Source organism: Pseudophryne corroboree, chromosome 4 (genome assembly GCF_028390025.1).
Source record: "Pseudophryne corroboree isolate aPseCor3 chromosome 4, aPseCor3.hap2, whole genome shotgun sequence".
In the NCBI taxonomy this organism is placed as follows: domain Eukaryota; kingdom Metazoa; phylum Chordata; class Amphibia; order Anura; family Myobatrachidae; genus Pseudophryne; species Pseudophryne corroboree.
This window is the reverse complement of record NC_086447.1, coordinates 301,900,302-301,920,656: the sequence shown is the minus strand read 5'-3', so window position 1 is coordinate 301,920,656 and position 20,355 is coordinate 301,900,302. Positions and strand designations below refer to the sequence as shown.

The following is a 20,355-nucleotide window of genomic DNA, read 5'->3' as shown; positions in this document are numbered from 1 at the left end:
GAGTCCATTCAATAAAAGTTACAAAGTACTTTAATAAAAACATGTATAATAATATTTATAATCATGTACATAACATGTACCTTAAACAACAGTATTATATAAACAAGGTGGCTAGCTTATAGCCATGTATAATGGATATTCCTATTGAATGCTATTTTGTTGTTGCAAAAAAGTAATGATATTGCAGCAATCGATAACTGTTTGTAGTTTATGTTATAGACATAGTATCAATATGTAACCATACTGGTTGTCAGAGTCAGCAGCTGGAAAACCGTACTGTATAACAATGAATATACATAATATACATAAATAATATACATAAATAACTTCTAAAGACACTTGAGAGACCGGGCGTCCCCAGATTCAATCTGTGACAATGGGTTTGAAGCTGCTGTAATCGAAGAGCTAAGTTATATGGATTGGACGGTAATTATGAATGGTAGCAAAAAGTAATTACCAGATCCGAACGGTGAGGTAGGTGACGTTTTGCAGATAGTAAAGAGGCCGCTGGTCCCGACAGCACTGAACCAACGGAGACCTCCGTGCATAGAGATCCACACAGTATACAGACACCTGTTACCGCTGCGGCAGTGCTGTGATGAGTCTCGGTACAGGTGAGGAGAAATAGCTGCTTGTATTGCGTGAAAGCCGAGTAGAATCTCCGGGTGGTGTAGCCGCACGGTCTGGGCGGTTGATGGATGCTGCTAACCGCGGACAGATGAGGAGTGTGGCGGTCGGAGACCAAGCTGGAGGGGGATTAGCTTACCATCTCCCGGGCAATGCTTGTAGCGGTGATGTGTGGAAAACCTTGCCGGTATTTGCAATGTGCCTGGTAACGTCTGCTGGACTTGCTATTACATCCTACACAGACGCCCGCCGAAAGAGCACTGAACACGCGTTGTCTCGACCCGATGGGGCGACTCTTTCCAAGGTACATATATAACACTTTTTAGAAAGATCGTTCAAAAAAATAATAATATTATTATTATTAATAATAATAATAATAATAATAATAATAATAATAATAATAATAATAATAGTAAGACTATAAAAATAAAAAGCTTATGGCTGCTAAAAACCAACAGCCCACTGACCATGGTCTGGCTCCTGCCGCACCAAACAAAAAAAAAAACTGATTTGCATGAGCCAGGAGGCGGGGATATATGGACGGGCCCATTGCATGCTGGAAGGCGGAAAGCTTTGACCGTTTGGTGAAAATCCGCTGTCGTGTCATCATATCCCAATGTTATCCTGTGGATAACCTGTGGACCCTGCCGGAGAAAAAGAAAAGAACAGGACAGGCTGGCTGGCCCCTACCCCCAAAAAAAGAAAAAAAAAAACCATGCCCGCTACTTGAGGCACCACCAAACTAAAACGGACTAGCTAGCTGAAGGGGTGGGGTATAAGGAAGGGGGAGCCTGTGCTGCTGGGAAAAGAACATTAACTATTTGGTACCCAGGCTTCCACTCTCAAGGAAGCCACCTGTAAACCTTTATCCATTCCTGCTTGAAGTAATCCTAAGACTCTGAAAACTCTGGAAGACCTAGGGTCAAAATTCCGATCACTGCACCATTGAATATAACAGAGGTTCTCAAACTCTGTCCTCGGGAGCCCACACAGTGCATGTTTTGCAGGTAACCCAGCAGGTGCACAGGTGTATTAATTACTCACTGACACATTTTAAAGGTCCACAGGTGGAGCTAATTATTTCACTTGCGATTCTGTGAGGAGACCTGCAAAACATGCACTGTGTGGGCCCCCGAGGACCGAGTTTGAGAACCTCTGGAATATAGGCTTGCCATATTCTGTGATAAATGCGAGCTGAGGAAGGTTTCCTTGTTCTGAGCATAATTTTAATTACCTGTTGTGAGAATCCACTTGCCTTCAGGATGGGAGTCTCAAGAGCCATGCTGTCAAAGACAGTCGATCCAGGTACTTAAGATAACAAAGACCCTGAGACAGTATTTCTGGACGTTGAGGAAGTAGGAATGGATCATCTATCAACATCCTCTGCAGATCTGTGTACCAATGTCTTCTGGGCCAAGCCGGAGCTATTATCATCATCACGGCACCCGTTCCTTATTTTGCCTTTCGCTTCACCCTGGGTAATAGGGCGATTGGTGGAAACACATAGGCCAGATGAAAGTCCCATCTCACTGACATGGCATCCACAAAGATCACTTTGGGATCATTTGTTCTTGACCTGTATGCAGGAACTTTGTTGTTCTGACGGGACGCCATGAGATTCCTCTCCGGCAACCCACACTTGTCTACCAGGGCTTTGAAGACCTCGGGGTGTAAAGCCCATTCGTTTGCATTAATGGCGTGTCGACTGAGAAAATCCGCTTCCCAGTTTAGAACTCCTGGAACGAACACTGCAGACAAGGCTGGATGATGAAGTTCTGCCCACTTTAACTTGCGCCTTACCTCCTTCATTGCTTTTTGGCTGCTAGTTCTTCCCTGATGGTTAAGGTACGCGACTGCCGTTGAATTATCCAAGTGGATTTGAACTGGTTTCCCCTGAAGGATGGCCTTTGCCTGAATAAGTGCCATATATATGGCCCAAAGTTGCAATATATTTATTGGCAGGCAACTTTTTTCCTTGGTCTACTGCCCCTGGAAACAATTCCTTCCTGACACCGCTCCCCAGCCCTGAAGACTGGCATCAGTTGTCAGAATTTCCCAATCTGATATCCAAAAGGGTCTCCCTTTGTCCAGATGGGATGTCCGTTGCCAGCAGGCTAATGACCTCCTTACTTCCAGAGGAAGGACCATAGTCTGCTATTTTATGGTCTGATGAAAACCATCCCACTTGGCCAGCATCAGACGTTGCAGAGGCCTCGAGTGAAACCAAGCATACTCCACCATGTCAAATGTTGACACCATCAATCCCATCACACGCATTGCTGCTTGAATGGATACCCTGACTGTGTAGCAGCTCCTGAATCCTTAACTTAACTTTGGATATTTTGTTCAGATGTAAAGTAACTCTCTGAAGACTCGAATCCAACACAGCCCCCAAGTGAGTCATCCGTTGTGACAGAACCAGAGACGACTTAGCCCAATTTATGAGCCAACCGTGTTTCTGCAGAGAAGCTATTGTTTGTTGCAGAGGACAAAGAAGCAATTCCTGAGATTGTGCAAGGATTAATAGGTTGTTGAGGTATGGAAAAATTCATATCCTCTGCTGGCGGAGATAAGCTGCCATTACCACCATAATCTTGGTGAATACTCTGGGGGCTGTAGCCAGTCCAAATGGAAGGGCCTGGAACTGAAAATGTTGTTGGAGGATAGCAAACCTGAGATAGCGCTGATGGGACCGTGCTATAGGAACATGTAGGCAAGCATCCTGGATCTCCAGGGATACCATAAAATCCCCTGGCTCCATGGCCAAAATGATGGAACTTAAAGTCTCCATATAAAACCGAGGTACCCAAATGTACTTGTTCAGAACTTTGAGATTGAGTATGGGCCGTAACGACCCATTTGGCTTCTGGACTAGAAACAGATTGGTATAAAAACCCTGTCCTCGTTGTGCAGGAGGAAATGGGATGATTACTCCTGACTGAAGCAATTTCTGAACTGCCTCTTGCAAAGCCCCGACCTTTGTTTCCACTGAAGACGGGCTTGTACAAAAAAACCTTTGAGGAGGGTGTTTCTTGAAAGCAAACGCATAACCGTGAGATACCGCTTCTTGCACCCAGGCATCTGTGGTAGACTGCTGCCAGATCTGTGCAAACTGAAGAAGTCGGCCTCCCACCCTGGGGTCTCCCAGGTGGAGGCCCGCACCAAGAAGCTGATGGGTTATCTTCTGATTTGGAAGTCGGGCCTCTGGTAGCTCAATGCTTTAAAGTCTTATCAGACTTGTTGTATTGGGACTGTTTACCATCACCCTTTCGTGTTGCTTTTCCTTGAGACCGAAAAGCTGGAAATCTAGGCATGAATTTGTGTGTGGAAGGAAACTTCACTTTCTTGGGAGTCTGCTTCTGACTCCAAAAAACTGTTTAATTCTTTACCAAAAAGAATATCTCCAGTAAAAGGCAAAGACTCCAGAACCTTCTTAGATTCTGAATCAGCTTTCCATGTACGTAGCCAAACCGTTCTGCGAGCTGCTACTGCTGAAGCTGATGCCTGATGAGCAATTGTACCCATATCCAAGGATGCATCAACCTTTGTGATATCACACCAGACAAATTCCTCATCAATAATGGGATACATATGGTTAATCCTTTTAAAACTACCGATCCTCTTATCCAATTGCTGCCAGTCTTTACGAACAATGTCTTTCACCACTTTATGCACAGGAAAAGATCTAGCTTTACTAGACCTATCCTCAAATAGCAAGTCTAGTTCATTTTCTTGAACCGTTTCCTTATACAGTATTTCATGGTTTTGTAAATATTTTTTCAACATAATATCCACCAGCTCAGTGTTAAAAAAATCTATCATCCTCCTGAACTTCTCCTGATTCCGCACTGCAATCCTCATCATAATCCTCTTGTGAAAGAAATCCAGGAGACAATACTTCATTACTCATAATCCAAGCTGGACTGTGATCTAGACCTCTTAAATCCCTGCATAAATTCCTCTTGGGACACAAGATTTCTCCATCCAATCCATACACTCCACAAGTTGATCAGATGATTTAACTGGAGAAGCAGCCTCTTTAACACAATCACTGCACAGACTGTCATCCTGACTCCCTGTAAATGGCTGATCACGAGCAGGACATTTTCTGGATAAATTCTTTTTCTTGCAGGCTCTCTTTAAAAGCATCAGACACACTGCAACGTATTAGAAAACTAAATACTATACTAAGCTTCTAAAACAAAAGACTGAATAAATCCAGTCCTCTATGAGGACTTACTTCGGCTGGACTCTGACAGGTTTCTGGGGAGAAGGCTCTTCCACAGTGCTTTCCTCAATGCTGCATAAAGCAGACTGAATTGACTCCCCTCCAGTGTGCAGCGCCATATTAAGCCCCTCCGACCCTTCCGGCCAGGCACATGCGCAGTAGAGATGGCGCATACACTTCCGGGACTCTGCCTCCAGGCCTACCCGGAAATGATGCTGATGCCATGAGCTCCGGCAACCGCCCACCGCTACTTCCGGCTTTCTTGTACGCAGCCATGAGGAGACTACAGCTGTGACCGCCGCTCAACCCTCTGCTGGCCGCCCGTGTAGCCTCCAAAACCGCGAGCTCTCGGCACCGCCAGCTCCAGCATAACTACCAGAACAGAGCTTATGGCAGAAACCGCCAGCTCCTATCTCTAAGCAGGAAAAACAATCTGAATCCAGCCATATGCGGGCTCCACCGCAGAGGTAAGCCCTGAAACAACAAACCTACCACTGACTAAATCTGAGACAGGAAAAAAAAAAAAAAAAAAGGACAGGGAAGAAAGGGAGGTGCACAGTTACATAGCCAACGTGGGCGGAACTAGAAAGAAAAAACCTTCTGTCTACATTGGGAGAACGGGTCATTAACCCATAGTGGGGCTGCCATGAAGTAGGAAAAAGAAAACAGATTTGCCTGAGCCAGGGGGCAGGCATACATGGACAGGCCAGTTGCATGCTGGGAGGCCGAAAGCGTTCACAGTTTGGTGCAAATTCGCTGTTAGGCATCATATCCCAATGTTATCCTGTAGATAACCTGTGGACCCTGCCGGAGAAAGTCATTGTTCGTCACCAAACTGTTCTTGGACGGTTGAGAGAACTTGCCCTTGGAAGATGTTTTGGTACCATTCTTTATTCATAGCTGTGCTCTCAAAATTGTGAGTGAGCCCACTCCCTTGGCTGAGAAGCAACCCCACACATGAATGGTCTCAGGATGCTTTATTGTTGGGATAACACAGGAATGATGGTGAGGTTCACCTTTCCATCTACGGACAAGCGTTTTTCCAGATGCCCCAAACAATCTGAAAGGGGTTAATCAGAGAAAAGGACTTTACCCCAGTCCTCAGCAGTCCAATCCTTGTACCTTTTATTAGTCTGTCCCTGAAGTTTTTCCTGGAGATAAGTACCTTTTTTGCTGCCCTTATCCATAAGATTAAACCTAACCACAAAGCCCAATGATTACGATGCGGTAAAGAGGGCAAAAACTGGACAGTGGAAAATTGGCACTTTTCAGATCAGATGGACAGGTTTGTCGATTGCCAGAAGAATGTCTGATGGGGATGCAGTCAGGATGGCGGCACTCGAAATCAGACATTAATTGGAATACAGATGCCTACATCCCAAATGTAAATATGCCAGGTTCTGCTAGGTTTAGGCACCACCAGGGAGGGTTAGGCTGTGTGTGCGCGCGTGTACAAAAGTGATTAGACAATAAAGCCAACACATCTTTCTGCAAAAATAAGATTTTAAACCTACTGGTAAATCTTTATCTCGTAGTCCGTAGAGGATGCTGGGGACTCCGTAAGGACCATGGGGATAGACTGGCTCCGCAGGAGACATGGGCACTTTAAGAAAGACTTTAGGTCTGGGTGTGCACTGGCTCCTCCCTCTATGCCCCTCCTCCAGACCTCAGTTAGAGAAACTGTGCCCAGAGGAGACGGACAGTACGAGGAAAGGATTTTAGTTAATCCAAGGGCAAGATTCATACCAGCCACACCAATCACACCGTATAACTTGTGTATTTATTAAACAGTTAACAGTATGAAAAAAACAACGTAGCATCAGTCCAAAACCGATGAAACTATAACATAACCCTTATGTACGCAAAACTATATACAAATCTCGCAGAAGTAGTCCGCACTAGGGACGGGCGCCCAGCATCCTCTAAGGACTATGAGAAAAAGATTTACCGGTAGGTTCAAAATCTTATTTTCTCTTACGTCCTAGAGGATGCTGGGGACTCCGTAAGGACCATGGGGATTATACCAAATCTCCCAAACGGACGGGAGAGTGTGGATGACTCTGCAGCACCGATTGAGCAAACAGGAGGTCCTCCTCAGCCAGGGTATCAAACTTATAGAACCTTGCAAAGGTGTTTGAACCCGACCAAGTAGCAGCTCGGCATAGTTGTAGTGCAGAGACCCCTCGGGCAGCCGCCCAAGACGAGCCCACCTTCCTAGTGGAATGGGCCATGACCGATTTTGGTAACGGCAATCCAGCCGTAGAATGCGCCTGCTGAATCGTGTTACAGATCCAGCGAGCAATAGTCTGCTTTGAAGCAGGGGCGCCAACCTTGTTGGCTGCATACAGGACAAACATTGCTTCTGTTTTTCTGACTCTAGCCGTTCTGGCCACGTAAATTTTCAAAGCCCTGACTACATCAAGGGACTCCGAATCCTCCAAGTCTCGTGCAGCCACCGGCACCACAGTAGGTTGGTTCATATGAAAAGAGGACACCACCTTAGGTAAGAATTGAGGACGGGTCCGCAATTCCGCTCTATCCATATGGAAAACCAAATAGGGGCTTTTATGAGACAAAGCCGCCAATTCCGACACTCGCCTAGCCGAAGCCAAGGCTAATAACATGACCACCTTCCAAGCGAGATATTTTAACTCCACCATTTGAAGTGGTTCAAACCAGTGCGACTTAAGGAAACTCAACACCATGTTAAGGTCCCAAGGCGCCACCGGAGGTATAAAAGGAGGCTGAATATGCAGCACTCCCTTCACAAAAGTCTGTACTGCTGGGAGAGAAGACAATTATTTTTGAAAGTAATGGATAAGGCAGAAATCTGAACCTTAATGGAGCCTAATTTTAAGCCCAAATTCACTCCAGTCTGTAGGAAGTGAAGGAAACGGCCCAGATGGAATTCTTCCGTAGGAGCATTCCTGGCCTCACACCAAGAAACATATTTTCGCCATATACGGTGATAATGTTTTGCTGTCACGTCCTTCCTAGCCTTTATCAGCGTAGGAATGACCTCATCCGGAATGCCTTTTTCCGCTAGGATCCTGCGTTCAACCGCCATGCCGTCAAACGCAGCAGTGGTAAGTCTTGGAACAGACAGGGCCCCTGTTGCAACAGGTCCTGTCGTAGAGGAAGAGGCCACGGATCTTCTGTGAGCATTTCCAGCAGATCCGGATACCAGGTCCTTCGTGGCCAATCTGGAACAATGAGAATTGCTCTCACTCCTCTTTTTCTTATTATTCTCAACACCTTGGGTATGAGAGGAAGAGGAGGGAATACATAGACCGACTGGAACACCCACGGTGTCACTACGGCGTCTACAGCTACCGCCTGAGGGTCTTTTGATCTGGCGCAATACCTCTGTAGCTTTTTGTTGAGGCGGGACGCCATCATGTCTATCTGGGGCAGTCCCCACTGATTTGCAATCTGTGCGAAGACTTCATGATGAAGTCCCCACTCTCCTGGATGCAGGTCGTGTCTGCTAAGGAAGTCTGCTTCCCAGTTGTCCACTCTCGGAATGAACACTGCTGACAGTGCGCTTACATGATTTTCCGCCCAGCGAAGAATCCTGGTGGCTTCCGCCATTGCCACTCTGCTCCTTGTGCCACCTTGGCGGTTTACATGAGCCACTGCGGTGATGTTGTCTGACTGGATCAGAACTGGTCGGTCGCGAAGTAAGGTCTCCGCTTGACGTAGAGCGTTGTATATGGCCCTCAGTTCCAGGATGTTGATGTGAAGACAAGTCTCTTGACTTGTCCAAAGTCCTTGGAAGTTTCTTCCCTGTGTGACTGCTCCCCACCCTCTGAGGCTCGCGTCCGTGGTCACCAGGATCCAGTCCTGAATGCCGAACCTGCGGACTTAGAACAGGTGAGCACTCTGCAGCCACCACAGGAGAGACACCCTGGCTCTGGGGGACAGGGTGATCCGCTGATGAATTTGTAGATGTGACCCGGACCACTTGTCCAATAGGTCCCATTGGAAAGTCCTTGCATGGAACCTGCCGAAGGGAATGGCTTCGTATGTTGCCACCATCTTTCCCAGGACTTGAGTGCAATGATGTACTGACACTTGTTTTGGCTTCAATAGGTCCTTGACTACAGTCAGGAGTTCCAGAGCTTTATCTATCGGAAGAAAAACCCTTTTCTGGTCTGTGTCCAGAATCATGCCCAAGAAGGCCAGACGGTTCGTAGGAACCAGCTGCGACTTCGGGATGTTGAGAATCCAGCCGTGTTGCTGTAACACCCTCAGGGAAAGTGACACGCTGTTCAGTAACTTCTCTCGTGATCTCGCTTTTATGAGGAGATCGTCCAAGTATGGGATAATTGTGACACCCTGCTTGCGCAGGAGCACCATCATTTCCACCATTATTTTGGTAAAAATCCTCGGGGCCGTGGAAAGCCCAAACGGCAACGTCTGAAATTGGTAATGACAATCCTGTACCGCAAATCTCAGGTACGCCTGGTGGGGCGGATAAATGGGAACATGAAGGTATGCATCCTTTATGTCCAGAGATACCATAAAATCCCCCCCTTCTAGGCTGGCGATGACCGCTCTGAGCGATTCCATCTTGAACTTGAACCGTTTTAAATATAGGTTTAGGGGTTTTAAATTCAAAATGGGTCTGACCGAACCGTCCGGTTTCTGGACTACAAACAGAGTTGAGTAGTAACCCTTTCCTCTTTGAAGCAGGGGAACCTCGACCACCACTTGTTGAAGACACAATTTGCGAATCGCATTTAACACTAACTCCTTTTCTAGGGGAGAAGTCGGTAGAGCCGATTTGAAAAAACGGCGAGGAGGCACCTCTTCGAATTCCAGCTTGTATCCCTGAGAAACAATTTCTATAGCCCAGGGATCCACCTGTGAGTGAACCCAGATGTGGCTGAAAAGTCGAAGACGTGCCCCCCATCATGCGGTGGATTTTGCAGAGGCCGGGGAGGACTTCTGTTCCTGGGAACTAGCTGTGTTGTGCAGCTTTATTCCTCTGCCCTTACCTCTGGCAAGAAAGGACGATCCACGTACTCTTTTGTTTTTATTTGAACGAAAGGACTGCATTTGATAATGTGTCGCTTTCTTAGTCTGTGAGGGAACATAAGGCAAAAAATTCGATTTACCTGCCGTAGCTGTGGAGACTAGGTCCGAGAGACCTTCCCCAAACAATTCCTCACCCTTGTAAGGCAAAACCTCCATATGCCTCTTCGAGTCGGCATCACCTGTCCACTGCCGGGTCCATAAGACTCGCCTAGCAGAAATAGACATAGCGTTTATTCTGGAACCCAGTAGACTAAAGTCTCTTTGAGCATCTCTCATATATAAGACAGCATCTTTTATATGCCCTAGGGTCAATAAAATGGTATCCTTATCTAGGGTCTCAATATCCGCTGATAATGAATCTGTCCATGCTGCTACAGCGCTACAAACGCTGGCCGACGCAATCGCCGGTCTGAGTAAGGTGCCAGAATGTGTGTAAATGGACTTCAAGGTAACCTCCTGCTTGCGATCAGCAGGATCCCTAAGGGTAGCCGTATCTTGGGATGGCAGCGCTATCTTTTTTGATAAGCGTGTCAATGCTTTGTCTACCATAGGGGAGGATTCCCACCGTATCTTGTCTGTTGGCGGGAAAGGATACGCCATTAGAATCCTTTTGGGAATGTGCAGTTTTTTGTCTGGAGATTCCCAAGCTTTTTCACATAATTCGTTCAGCTCATGTGAGGAGGGAAGTGTTACCTCAGGTTTCTTTCCCTTATACATGTGTACCCTCGTGTCAGGGACAGGGGGTTCCTCTGTGATATGCAAAACCTCTTATTGCAATAATCATATAACGAATACATTTAGCCACTTTTGGCTGTAACTTTACATCATCGTAGTCGACACTGGAGTCAGAACCCGTGTCGGTATCTGTGTCTCCGATTTGCGATAGTGGGCGCTTTTGAGACCCCGAAGGTCCCGGCGACATAGGGACAGACATGGGTTGACTCCCTGACTGTTCCCTAGCTTCAGATTTGTCTAATCTTTTGTGCAATAAATTGACATTTGCACTTAAAACATTCCACATATCCATCCAGTCCGGTGTCGGCGCTGCCGACGGAGACCTCACATCCATACGCTCCCCCTCCTCCCTAGGCGAGCCTTCCACCTGACATGTCGACACACGCGTACCGACACACCACACACACACACAGGGAAAGTCTTATCTGAAGACCGTTTCCCCACCAGGCCCCTTGGAGAGAGAGATAGAGAGATAGAGAGAGAGAGAGAGAGAGAGAGAGAGAGAGAGAGAGAGAGAGAGAGTATGCCAGCACACACCCCAGCGCTATATGACCCAGGAAAAAACACCAAATGTTTACCCAGTAGCACCTTATTATATGTATATGCGCCAATAATGTGCCCCCCCCCCCCCCCCCCCTCTTGAAAACCCTCTGTCACCGTGAGTAAGCAGGGGAGAGTACGGGGAGCTTTCTCTCAGCGCTGTGCTGTGGAGAAAATGGCGCTGGTGAGTGCAGAGGGAGAAGCCCCGCCCCCTCGGCGGCGGGCTTCTGTCCAGCTCAAAATACTTAAAAAACTGGCGGGGGCTCTTTATATACATGTACAGTGCCCAGCTGTACATGTATATATGTAATTTTGCCAAAGGAGAGGTTTATATGCTACCCAGGGCGCCCCCCCCTGCGCCCTGCACCCTTACAGTGACTGCCGTGTGTGAGGTGAATGGGAGCAATGGCGCACAGCGTTACTGCTGTGCGTTACCTCTGTGAAGATCAAGAAGTCTTCTGCCGCCTCTGAAGTCTTCTTTTCTTCTCATACTCACCCGGCTTTTATCTTCCGGCTCTGCGAGGAGGACGGCGGCGCGGCTCTGGGACGGACGGCGAGGGTGAGACCTGCATACCAATCCCTCTGGAGCTAATGGTGTCCAGTAGCCTAAGAAACAGAGCCTTGAAACTCACAGAAGTAGGTCTGTTTCTCTCTCCTCAGTCCCTCGATGCAGGGAGTCTGTTGCCAGCAGGCTCCCTGAAAATAAAAAACCTAACTAAAATGCTTTCTAACAGGAAACTCAGGAGAGTTCCCTGTAATGCACCCAGTCTCCACTGGGCACAGTATCAAACTGAGGTCTGAGGGAGAAGCCAGTGCACACCCAGACCTAAAGTCTTTCTTAAAGTGCCCATGTCTCCTGCGGAGCCCGTCTATCCCCATGGTCCTTACGGAGTCCCCAGCATCCTCTAGGACGTAAGAGAAAGTATGATTTATTTCTTATCAGGAAATTGCATTACTATGCTCTATATTTATACAAGTCAAAGCAACTTGGGTACAATTATCTGCGCCTCTGATAAAAATGTGGAAAGGTCATGCCCTTTCCAAACAAGCTACTTCCAGGTGAAAAAGAGAAGCAATCATTCACGCTCACATTAGATATCTACAAAAGCCAGCTAGTAGAATGGCGACCACTTCATGGGCAATAGGTTCTGCAAAATAAACTAGTCTCTAGTCCAGCATTTCGCAAACTCTGTCTTAGTGGCTTACTCGCACAGCTCAGACATTAGGGATATCCCTGCTTCAGCACAGGTGGGTAAATCAAACTGACTGAGATAATAATGGATCTACTTGTGCTCATGCATGGATATTCTGGATATTCCAGATTAAGAAATGTTGTTCTAGTCATTTTGTTCTATCATTTGCATTATACACACACACACATTAAATTATTAAACTTTTTTTTAAACTGTAGCATATGAAAAACATGTATATCTGAATAGTTCACGTACATTATGTTCTTTTAACAATTAACCAAAAGCAAAATTACAGCTACAGTCCACTAATATACAGCAGTTGTTTTTGGGTCTCTCACATCAAACTGTAGAGAATGTTTCATTCGAAAAAAACATACTAAATAGAGTGCAGTAGCTTACAGCAGGTTTATTGTATTCAAAGAGCAGCACATAATAGATACATTACATACAAATTACTACAGTTTAGTTATCAAGGTACATTAAAATGTTTTACTGACCTTCAGTCTCCCGGATGTCAAGAACTTTCTTTATTTGTGACAAAGGCATCAAGTTAATGTGCTTAAGAGATGCAGGGGGTCTTGTGTGACTATGAGGACTTTTAAAAGCACTAATAACTTTGTGCCGTTTCCTTGCAATCTGAAAACAAAATGTTGTTATTGTTAAATACATACAAACATCAGGAGAACAAAACAACTGGAGCAAAAAGGTCTTTTTAGGTTTGCAAAGCCGATCCATACATAAAACAGGGCTCACTACCGCAGCCCTTTCATTGTTGTGTCACTTGCTTACCACATCTGATAAGTACATCACATTGGGGTAGATGTATTGTAAGTCGGTATGGGGGAGAAGTGGTATCAGCACCGTTACTGCTTCTCCCCATATATGAATGCAGGAAGTGTGCTAAATGACGGGAACACTATATGCCCCTGTCTATATCGGCACTGCTATCTACAAAATAGCACGCCGATATGCAAGGCAATGTATGAATAGTGACTACCACTGAATGTTCAGACACCTGCAGCTGTAGAAATCGATAGCTGCAGGTGTCTGAAATTCAGTGGTAGTGACTGAACATGTGTCGTTGCCCATTCACCGCAGCAGGAAAAGCGTAGTCCCAGGCTGTGGCAGCTGCCGGCTTCAGGCTGCATAGGAGATCTTGCGATAATAGCGAGTTCTTGCGCATACCCAGTTAGCCGGCCTTGTGTTTTAACATTGATCAGCAACGAATCAGACAACAGACCTTCAGTCATCAACCTTTACACATTTAACCTCCTTTAATCAATTGTTTTATATCAAGCTATACTTACAGTATTAATTGTTGCCACTGACAATTCAATGGAGCCCATCACAATTTATAGTATTTGAAGCATAAAAAACATACTCCTACATTTCACTCCATGTAACCTGATACATTTGAAGTTTCTAGAACATGCTTTCTCACTTAAAATTTCCTAACAGAGCACCCTACATTTATTTGTGATGTTAATATTCAATAGTCTCACCTCAACGCAATCATTAAATAGAAAGAGTGTGACTTGCTCTCCCCTGTCACATAGATCTTCCCCAAGAGCTACAGTTTCCACTCTCTGTACCAGCACTCTGTGTGAAGATAACAGATTTGCCTAAAACAAGCACAGAAATAGTCACAAAGGTTATAATGCAGACTGCGGACCATAAATTAAAATAATAAGATTTTACTTACCGATAAATCTATTTCTCGTAGTCCGTAGTGGATGCTGGGACTCCGTCAGGACCATGGGGAATAGCGGCTCCGCAGGAGACAGGGCACAAAATTTAAAAGTTTGACCACTAGGTGGTGTGTACTGGCTCCTCCCCCTATGACCCTCCTCCAAGCCTCAGTTAGGATACTGTGCCCGGACGAGCGTACACAATAAGGAAGGATTTTGAATCCCGGGTAAGACTCATACCAGCCACACCAATCACACCGTACAACTTGTGATCTGAACCCAGTTAACAGTATGACAAACGTAGGAGCCTCTGAACAGACGGCTCACAACAACAACAACCCGATTTTTTTGTAACAATAACTATGTACAAGTATTGCAGACAATCCGCACTTGGGATGGGCGCCCAGCATCCACTACGGACTACGAGAAATAGATTTATCGGTAAGTAAAATCTTATTTTCTCTGACGTCCTAGTGGATGCTGGGACTCCGTCAGGACCATGGGGATTATACCAAAGCTACCAAACGGGCGGGAGAGTGCGGATGACTCTGCAGCACCGAATGAGAGAACTCCAGGTCCTCCTTAGCCAGGGTATCAAATTTGTAGAATTTTACAAACGTGTTCTCCCCTGACCACGTAGCTGCTCGGCAGAGTTGTAATGCCGAGACCCCTCGGGCAGCCGCCCAAGATGAGCCCACCTTCCTTGTGGAATGGGCCTTGACAGATTTAGGCTGTGGCAGGCCTGCCACAGAATGTGCAAGTTGAATTGTGCTACAAATCCAACGAGCAATCGTCTGCTTAGAAGCAGGAGCACCCAGCTTGTTGGGTGCATACAGTATAAACAGCGAGTCAGATTTTCTGACTCCAGCCGTCCTTGAAATATATATTTTCAATGCTCTGACAACGTCCAGCAACTTGGAATCCTCCAAATCGCTAGTAGCCGCAGGCACCACAATAGGCTGGTTCAGGTGAAACGCTGAAACCACCTTAGGCAGAAAGTGAGGACGCGTCCGCAGTTCTGCCCTGTCCGAATGGAAAATCAGATATGGGCTTTTATACGATAAAGCCGCCAATTCTGACACTCTCCTGGCTGAAGCCAGGGCCAGTAGCATGGTTACTTTCCATGTAAGATATTTCAAATCCACCGATTTGAGTGGCTCAAACCAATGGGATTTGAGAAAATCCAAAACTACATTAAGATCCCACGGTGCCACTGGGGGCAGAACCGGGGGCTGTATATGTAGTACTCCTTTTACAAAAGTCTGGACTTCAGGAACTGAAGCCAATTCTTTCTGGAAGAAAATCGACAGGGCCGAAATTTGAACCTTAATGGACCCTAATTTGAGGCCCATAGACAATCCTGTTTGCAGGAAATGTAGGAATCGACCCAGTTGAAATTCCTCCGTCGGGGCCTTCCTGGCCTCACACCACGCAACATATTTTCTCCAAATGCGGTGATAATGTTGTGCAGTCACCTCCTTCCTGGCTTTTACCAGGGTAGGGATGACCTCTTCCGGAATGCCTTTTTCCCTTAGGATTCGGCGTTCAACCGCCATGCCGTCAAACGCAGCCGCGGTAAGTCTTGGAATAGACACGGTCCCTGCTGAAGCAGGTCCCGTCTTAGAGGTAGAGGGCACGGATCTTCCGTGAGCATCTCCTGAAGTTCCGGGTACCAAGTTCTTCTTGGCCAATCCGGAGCCACGAGTATCGTTCTTACTCCCCTTTGCCGTATAATTCTCAGTACTTTTGGTATGAGAGGCAGAGGAGGAAACACATACACTGACTGGTACACCCATGGTGTTACCAGAGCGTCTACAGCTATTGCCTGAGGGTCTCTTGACCTGGCGCAATACCTGTCCAGTTTTTTGTTGAGGCGGGACGCCATCATGTCCACCATTGGTCTTTCCCAATGGACCACAATCATGTGGAAGACTTCTGGATGAAGTCCCCACTCTCCCGGGTGCAGATCGTGTCTGCTGAGGAAGTCTGCTTCCCAGTTGTCCACTCCCGGGATGAACACAGCTGACAGTGCTAACACATGATTTTCTGCCCAGCGGAGAATCCTTGCAGCTACTGCCATTGCCCTCCTGCTTCTTGTGCCGCCCTGTCTGTTTACGTGGGCGACTGCCGTGATGTTGTCCGACTGAATCAACACCGGCTGACCCTGAAGCAGAGGTTTTGCCAGGTTTAGAGCATTGTAGATTGCTCTTAGCTCAAGTATATTTATGTGAAGAGACGTCTCCAGGCTTGACTCGTGCATGGAATCTGCCGAATGGAATCGCTTCGTAAGAAGCTACCATTTTTCCCAGGCCTCTTGTGCATTGATGCACAGATACTTTTCCTGGTTTTAGGAGGTTCCTGACTAGATCGGATAACTCCCTGGCTTTCTCCTCCGGAAGAAATACCTTTTTCTGAACAGTGTCCAGAATCATCCCTAGGAACAACAGACGTGTCGTCGGGATCAGTTGGGATTTTGGAAAATTCAGAATCCACCCGTGTTGTTGGAGCACTACTTGGGTTAGTGCTACTCCGACCTCCAGCTGTTCTCTGGATCTTGCCCTTATCAGGAGATCGTCCAAGTAAGGGATAATTAAGACGCCTTCTCTTCGAAGAAGGATCATCATTTCGGCCATTACCTTGGTAAAGACCCGGGGTGCCGTGGACAATCCAAACGGCAGCGTCTGAAACTGATAATGACAGTTTTGGACCACGAACCTGAGGTACCCTTGGTGTGAAGGACAAATTGGAACATGAAGGTAAGCATCCTTGATGTCCAAGGACACCATAAAATCCCCTTCTTCCAGATTCGCTATCACTGCTCTGAGTGACTCCATCTTGAACTTGAATTTTTGTATGTACAGGTTCAGAGATTTTAGATTTAGAATCGGTCTTACCGAGCCGTCCGGCTTCGGTACCACAAATAGCGTGGAGTAATACCCCTGTCCCTGTTGTAGGAGGGGTACCTTGACTATCACCTGCTGAGAATACAGCTTGTGAATGGCCTCCAATACCGTCGCCCTGTCGGAGGGAGACGTTGGCAAAGCAGACTTTAGGAAACGGCGAGGAGGGGACTTCTCGAATTCCAACCTGTAACCCTGAGATACTACCTGCAGGATCCAGGGGTCCACCTGCGAGTGAGCCCACTGTGCGCTGAAATGTTTGAGGCGACCCCCCACCGCCCCTGAGTCTGCTTGTAAGGTCCCAGCGTCATGCTGACGCCTTTGTAGAAGCCGGGGAGGGCTTCTGCTCCTGGGAAGGAGCTGCTTGTTGCAGTCTCTTACCCTTTCCTTTGCCTCGGGGCAAATAGGAATGTCCTTTTGCTCGTTTGTTCTTATAGGAACGAAAGGACTGCGGCTGAAAAGCCTGCGGCTTTTTCAGCTGGGAGGTGACCTGGGGTAAAAAGGTGGATTTTCCGGCCGTTGCTGTGGCCACCAGATCCGATAGACCGACCCCAAATAATTCCTCCCCCTTATACGGCAATACTTCCATATGTCGTTTGGAATCCGCATCACCTGACCACTGGCGCGTCCATAAACTTCTTCTGGCAGATATGGACATCGCACTTACTCTTGATGCCAGAGTGCAAATATCTCTCTGTGCATCTCGCATATAAAGAAATGCATCCTTTAACTGCTCTATAGTCAGTAAAATACTGTCCCTATCCAGGGTATCAATATTTTCAGACAGTGACTCCGACCAAGCCACGCCAGCACTGCACATCCAGGCTGAGGCGATTGCTGGTCTCAGTATAACACCCGTATGTGTGTATATACTTTTTAATGTATTCTCCAGCCTCCTATCAGCTGGATCCTTGAGGGCGGCCGTATCAGGAGACGGTAACGCCACTTGCTTTGATAAGCGTGTGAGCGCCTTATCCACCCTAGGAGGTGTTTCCCAGCGCGCCCTAACCTCTGGCGGGAAAGGGTATAATGCCAATAACTTCTTTGAAATTAGCAGTTTTCTATCTGGGGTAACCCACGCTTCATCACACACTTCATTCAGTTCCTCTGATTCAGGAAAAACTATCGGTAGTTTTTTCACACCCCACATAATACCCCTTTTTGTGGTACTTGCAGTATCAGAGATATGCAAAGCCTCCTTCATTGCCGTGATCATATAACGTGTGGCCCTACTGGAAAATACGTTTGTTTCTTCACCGTCGACACTGGATTCAGTGTCAGTGTCTGGGTCTGTGTCCACCGACTGAGGTAAAGGGCGTTTTACAGCCCCTGACGGTGTCTGAGACGCCTGGACAGGTACTAACTGGTTTGCCGACTGTCTCATGTCGTCAACCGACTTTTGTAGCGTGTTGACACTATCCCGTAATTCCATAAACAAAGCCATCCATTCTGGTGTCGACTCCCTAGGGGGTGACATCACCATTACAGGCAATTGCTCCGCCTCCACGCCAACATCGTCCTCATACATGTCGACACACACGTACCGACACACAGCGAATGCTCTGATAGAAGACAGGACCCCACTAGCCCTTTGGGGAGACAGAGGGAGAGTTTGCCAGCACACACCCAAGCGCTATAAATATATATAGGGACAACCTTAATAAGTGTGTTCCCTTTATAGCAGCTCAAATATTATAAATATCGCCAATAAGTGCCCCCCCTCTCTGTTTTTACCCTGTTTCTGTAGTGCAGTGCAGGGGAGAGTCCTGGGAGCCTTCCTCGCAGCGGAGCTGGGCAGGAAAATGGCGCTGTGTGCTGAGGAGAATAGGCCCCGCCCCCTTTTCGGCAGGCTTCTTCTCCCGGTTTTTTTTTTTGGAACCTGGCAGGGGTTAAATACATCCATATAGCCCCAGGGGCTATATGTGATATATTTCTAGCCAGAATAGGTATATTACATTGCTGCCCAGGGCGCACCCCCCAGCGCCCTGCACCCTCAGTGACCGCTGGTGTGAAGTGTGCGGAGAGCAATGGCGCACAGCTGCAGTGCTGTGCGCTACCTCATGAAGACTGAGACGTCTTCTGCCGCCGGTTTCTGGACCTCTTCTCTATTCGGCATCTGCAAGGGGGTCGGCGGCGCGGCTCCGGTGACCCATCCAGGCTGTACCTGTGATCGTCCCTCTGGAGCTAGTGTCCACTAGCCTAAGAAGCAAATCCATCCTGCACGCAGGTGAGTTCACTTCTTCTCCCCTAAGTCCCTCGTTGCAGTGAGCCTGTTGCCAGCAGGACTCACTGAAAATAAAAAACCTAACAAACTTTTTCTAAGCAGCTCTTTAGGAGAGCCACCTAGATTGCACCCTGCTCGGACGGGCACAAAAACCTAACTGAGGCTTGGAGGAGGGTCATAGGGGGAGGAGCCAGTACACACCACCTAGTGGTCAAACTTTTAAATTTTGTGCCCTGTCTCCTGCGGAGCCACTATTCCCCATGGTCCTGACGGAGTCCCAGCATCCACTAGGACGTCAGAGAAAAGTATTTAGATAAAACAAAGACCAAAAAAAATGTATTTTATTTAAAAAATGTTTTACATAAGAGGGGATTTGTGTCTTTATCTGTTAAATCCCTTTCTCTCAATCCATGTGAGACACCGGGAAAAACCTGTGGATAGAGAGTTGAGAATGGAAGCCTGGGCACCAAATTATTAATATTTTTTCCCAGCAGCACAGGCACTCTCTACTCTTTACTCTGCACCCTCAGCAGGCAAGTCAGCTACATTAACAAGTCCAAGGAGAGGGAGAAGGATAAGAATAAAAGGAAGACAGGCACACAACAATATAAAGAACACAAATTAAATGTGAGGACCCGATCCAGCAATAGCCAAATACCCACCCCAGCTAGATGTGTCAGGGTGGGTTCCCAGTGGAATAAGGACAAAAATCCCTCTCTCCTCATCCATGGTGGGGTGGGGGGGACACTCCTGTGTCATATGTCCAAACTCAGCATCTGAGGCAAAGGTTTCGAAGCAATAGTATGTGATAACAATGTGGGCAGAAGACAACGTTGCAACTCTACAACGTTGCTCACCAGAGGCAATACAACAAGATGATGCATAAAGTCCCAATTGACCTAGAGGAATGAGCTTGCACAGAGGCCTGGTTCGCCAAAAGGTAAGCCTGGCAGATAGACAAGTGAAACTAGTGGGCCAATATCTGTTAAAAATCCGGCCAGTCACATTTGTATAAGTCATAGAGAATAAAAAGGGAGGCAGATTTACAAAGATCCCGCATTCTATCAACGTAAATACAGAGTACCCGAACTACAAAAGGGGAGGGCAACCCCAGAGATGAATCAGAGACCGAAAAATAAGATTTTACTCACCGGTAAATCTATTTCTCGTAGTCCGTAGT

At 47.0% G+C, this 20,355-nt stretch overlaps 1 protein-coding gene across 5 annotated transcripts in view; it reads right to left on the bottom strand.

Annotated features, from left to right (window-relative positions):
• ECT2 (epithelial cell transforming 2) overlaps nucleotides 1-20,355 on the bottom strand; it is a 719,104-nt gene that overhangs the window by 81,397 nt on the left and 617,352 nt on the right. For all 5 annotated transcript variants that reach the window (XM_063916272.1, XM_063916273.1, XM_063916269.1 and 2 more), the window contains 2 exons: nucleotides 13,866-13,985; nucleotides 12,861-12,999 (listed from right to left, as the gene is read on the bottom strand). In XM_063916272.1, the coding sequence (XP_063772342.1) occupies nucleotides 12,861-12,999; nucleotides 13,866-13,985 (259 nt within the window). The remainder of the gene's footprint in view (nucleotides 1-12,860; nucleotides 13,000-13,865; nucleotides 13,986-20,355) is intronic.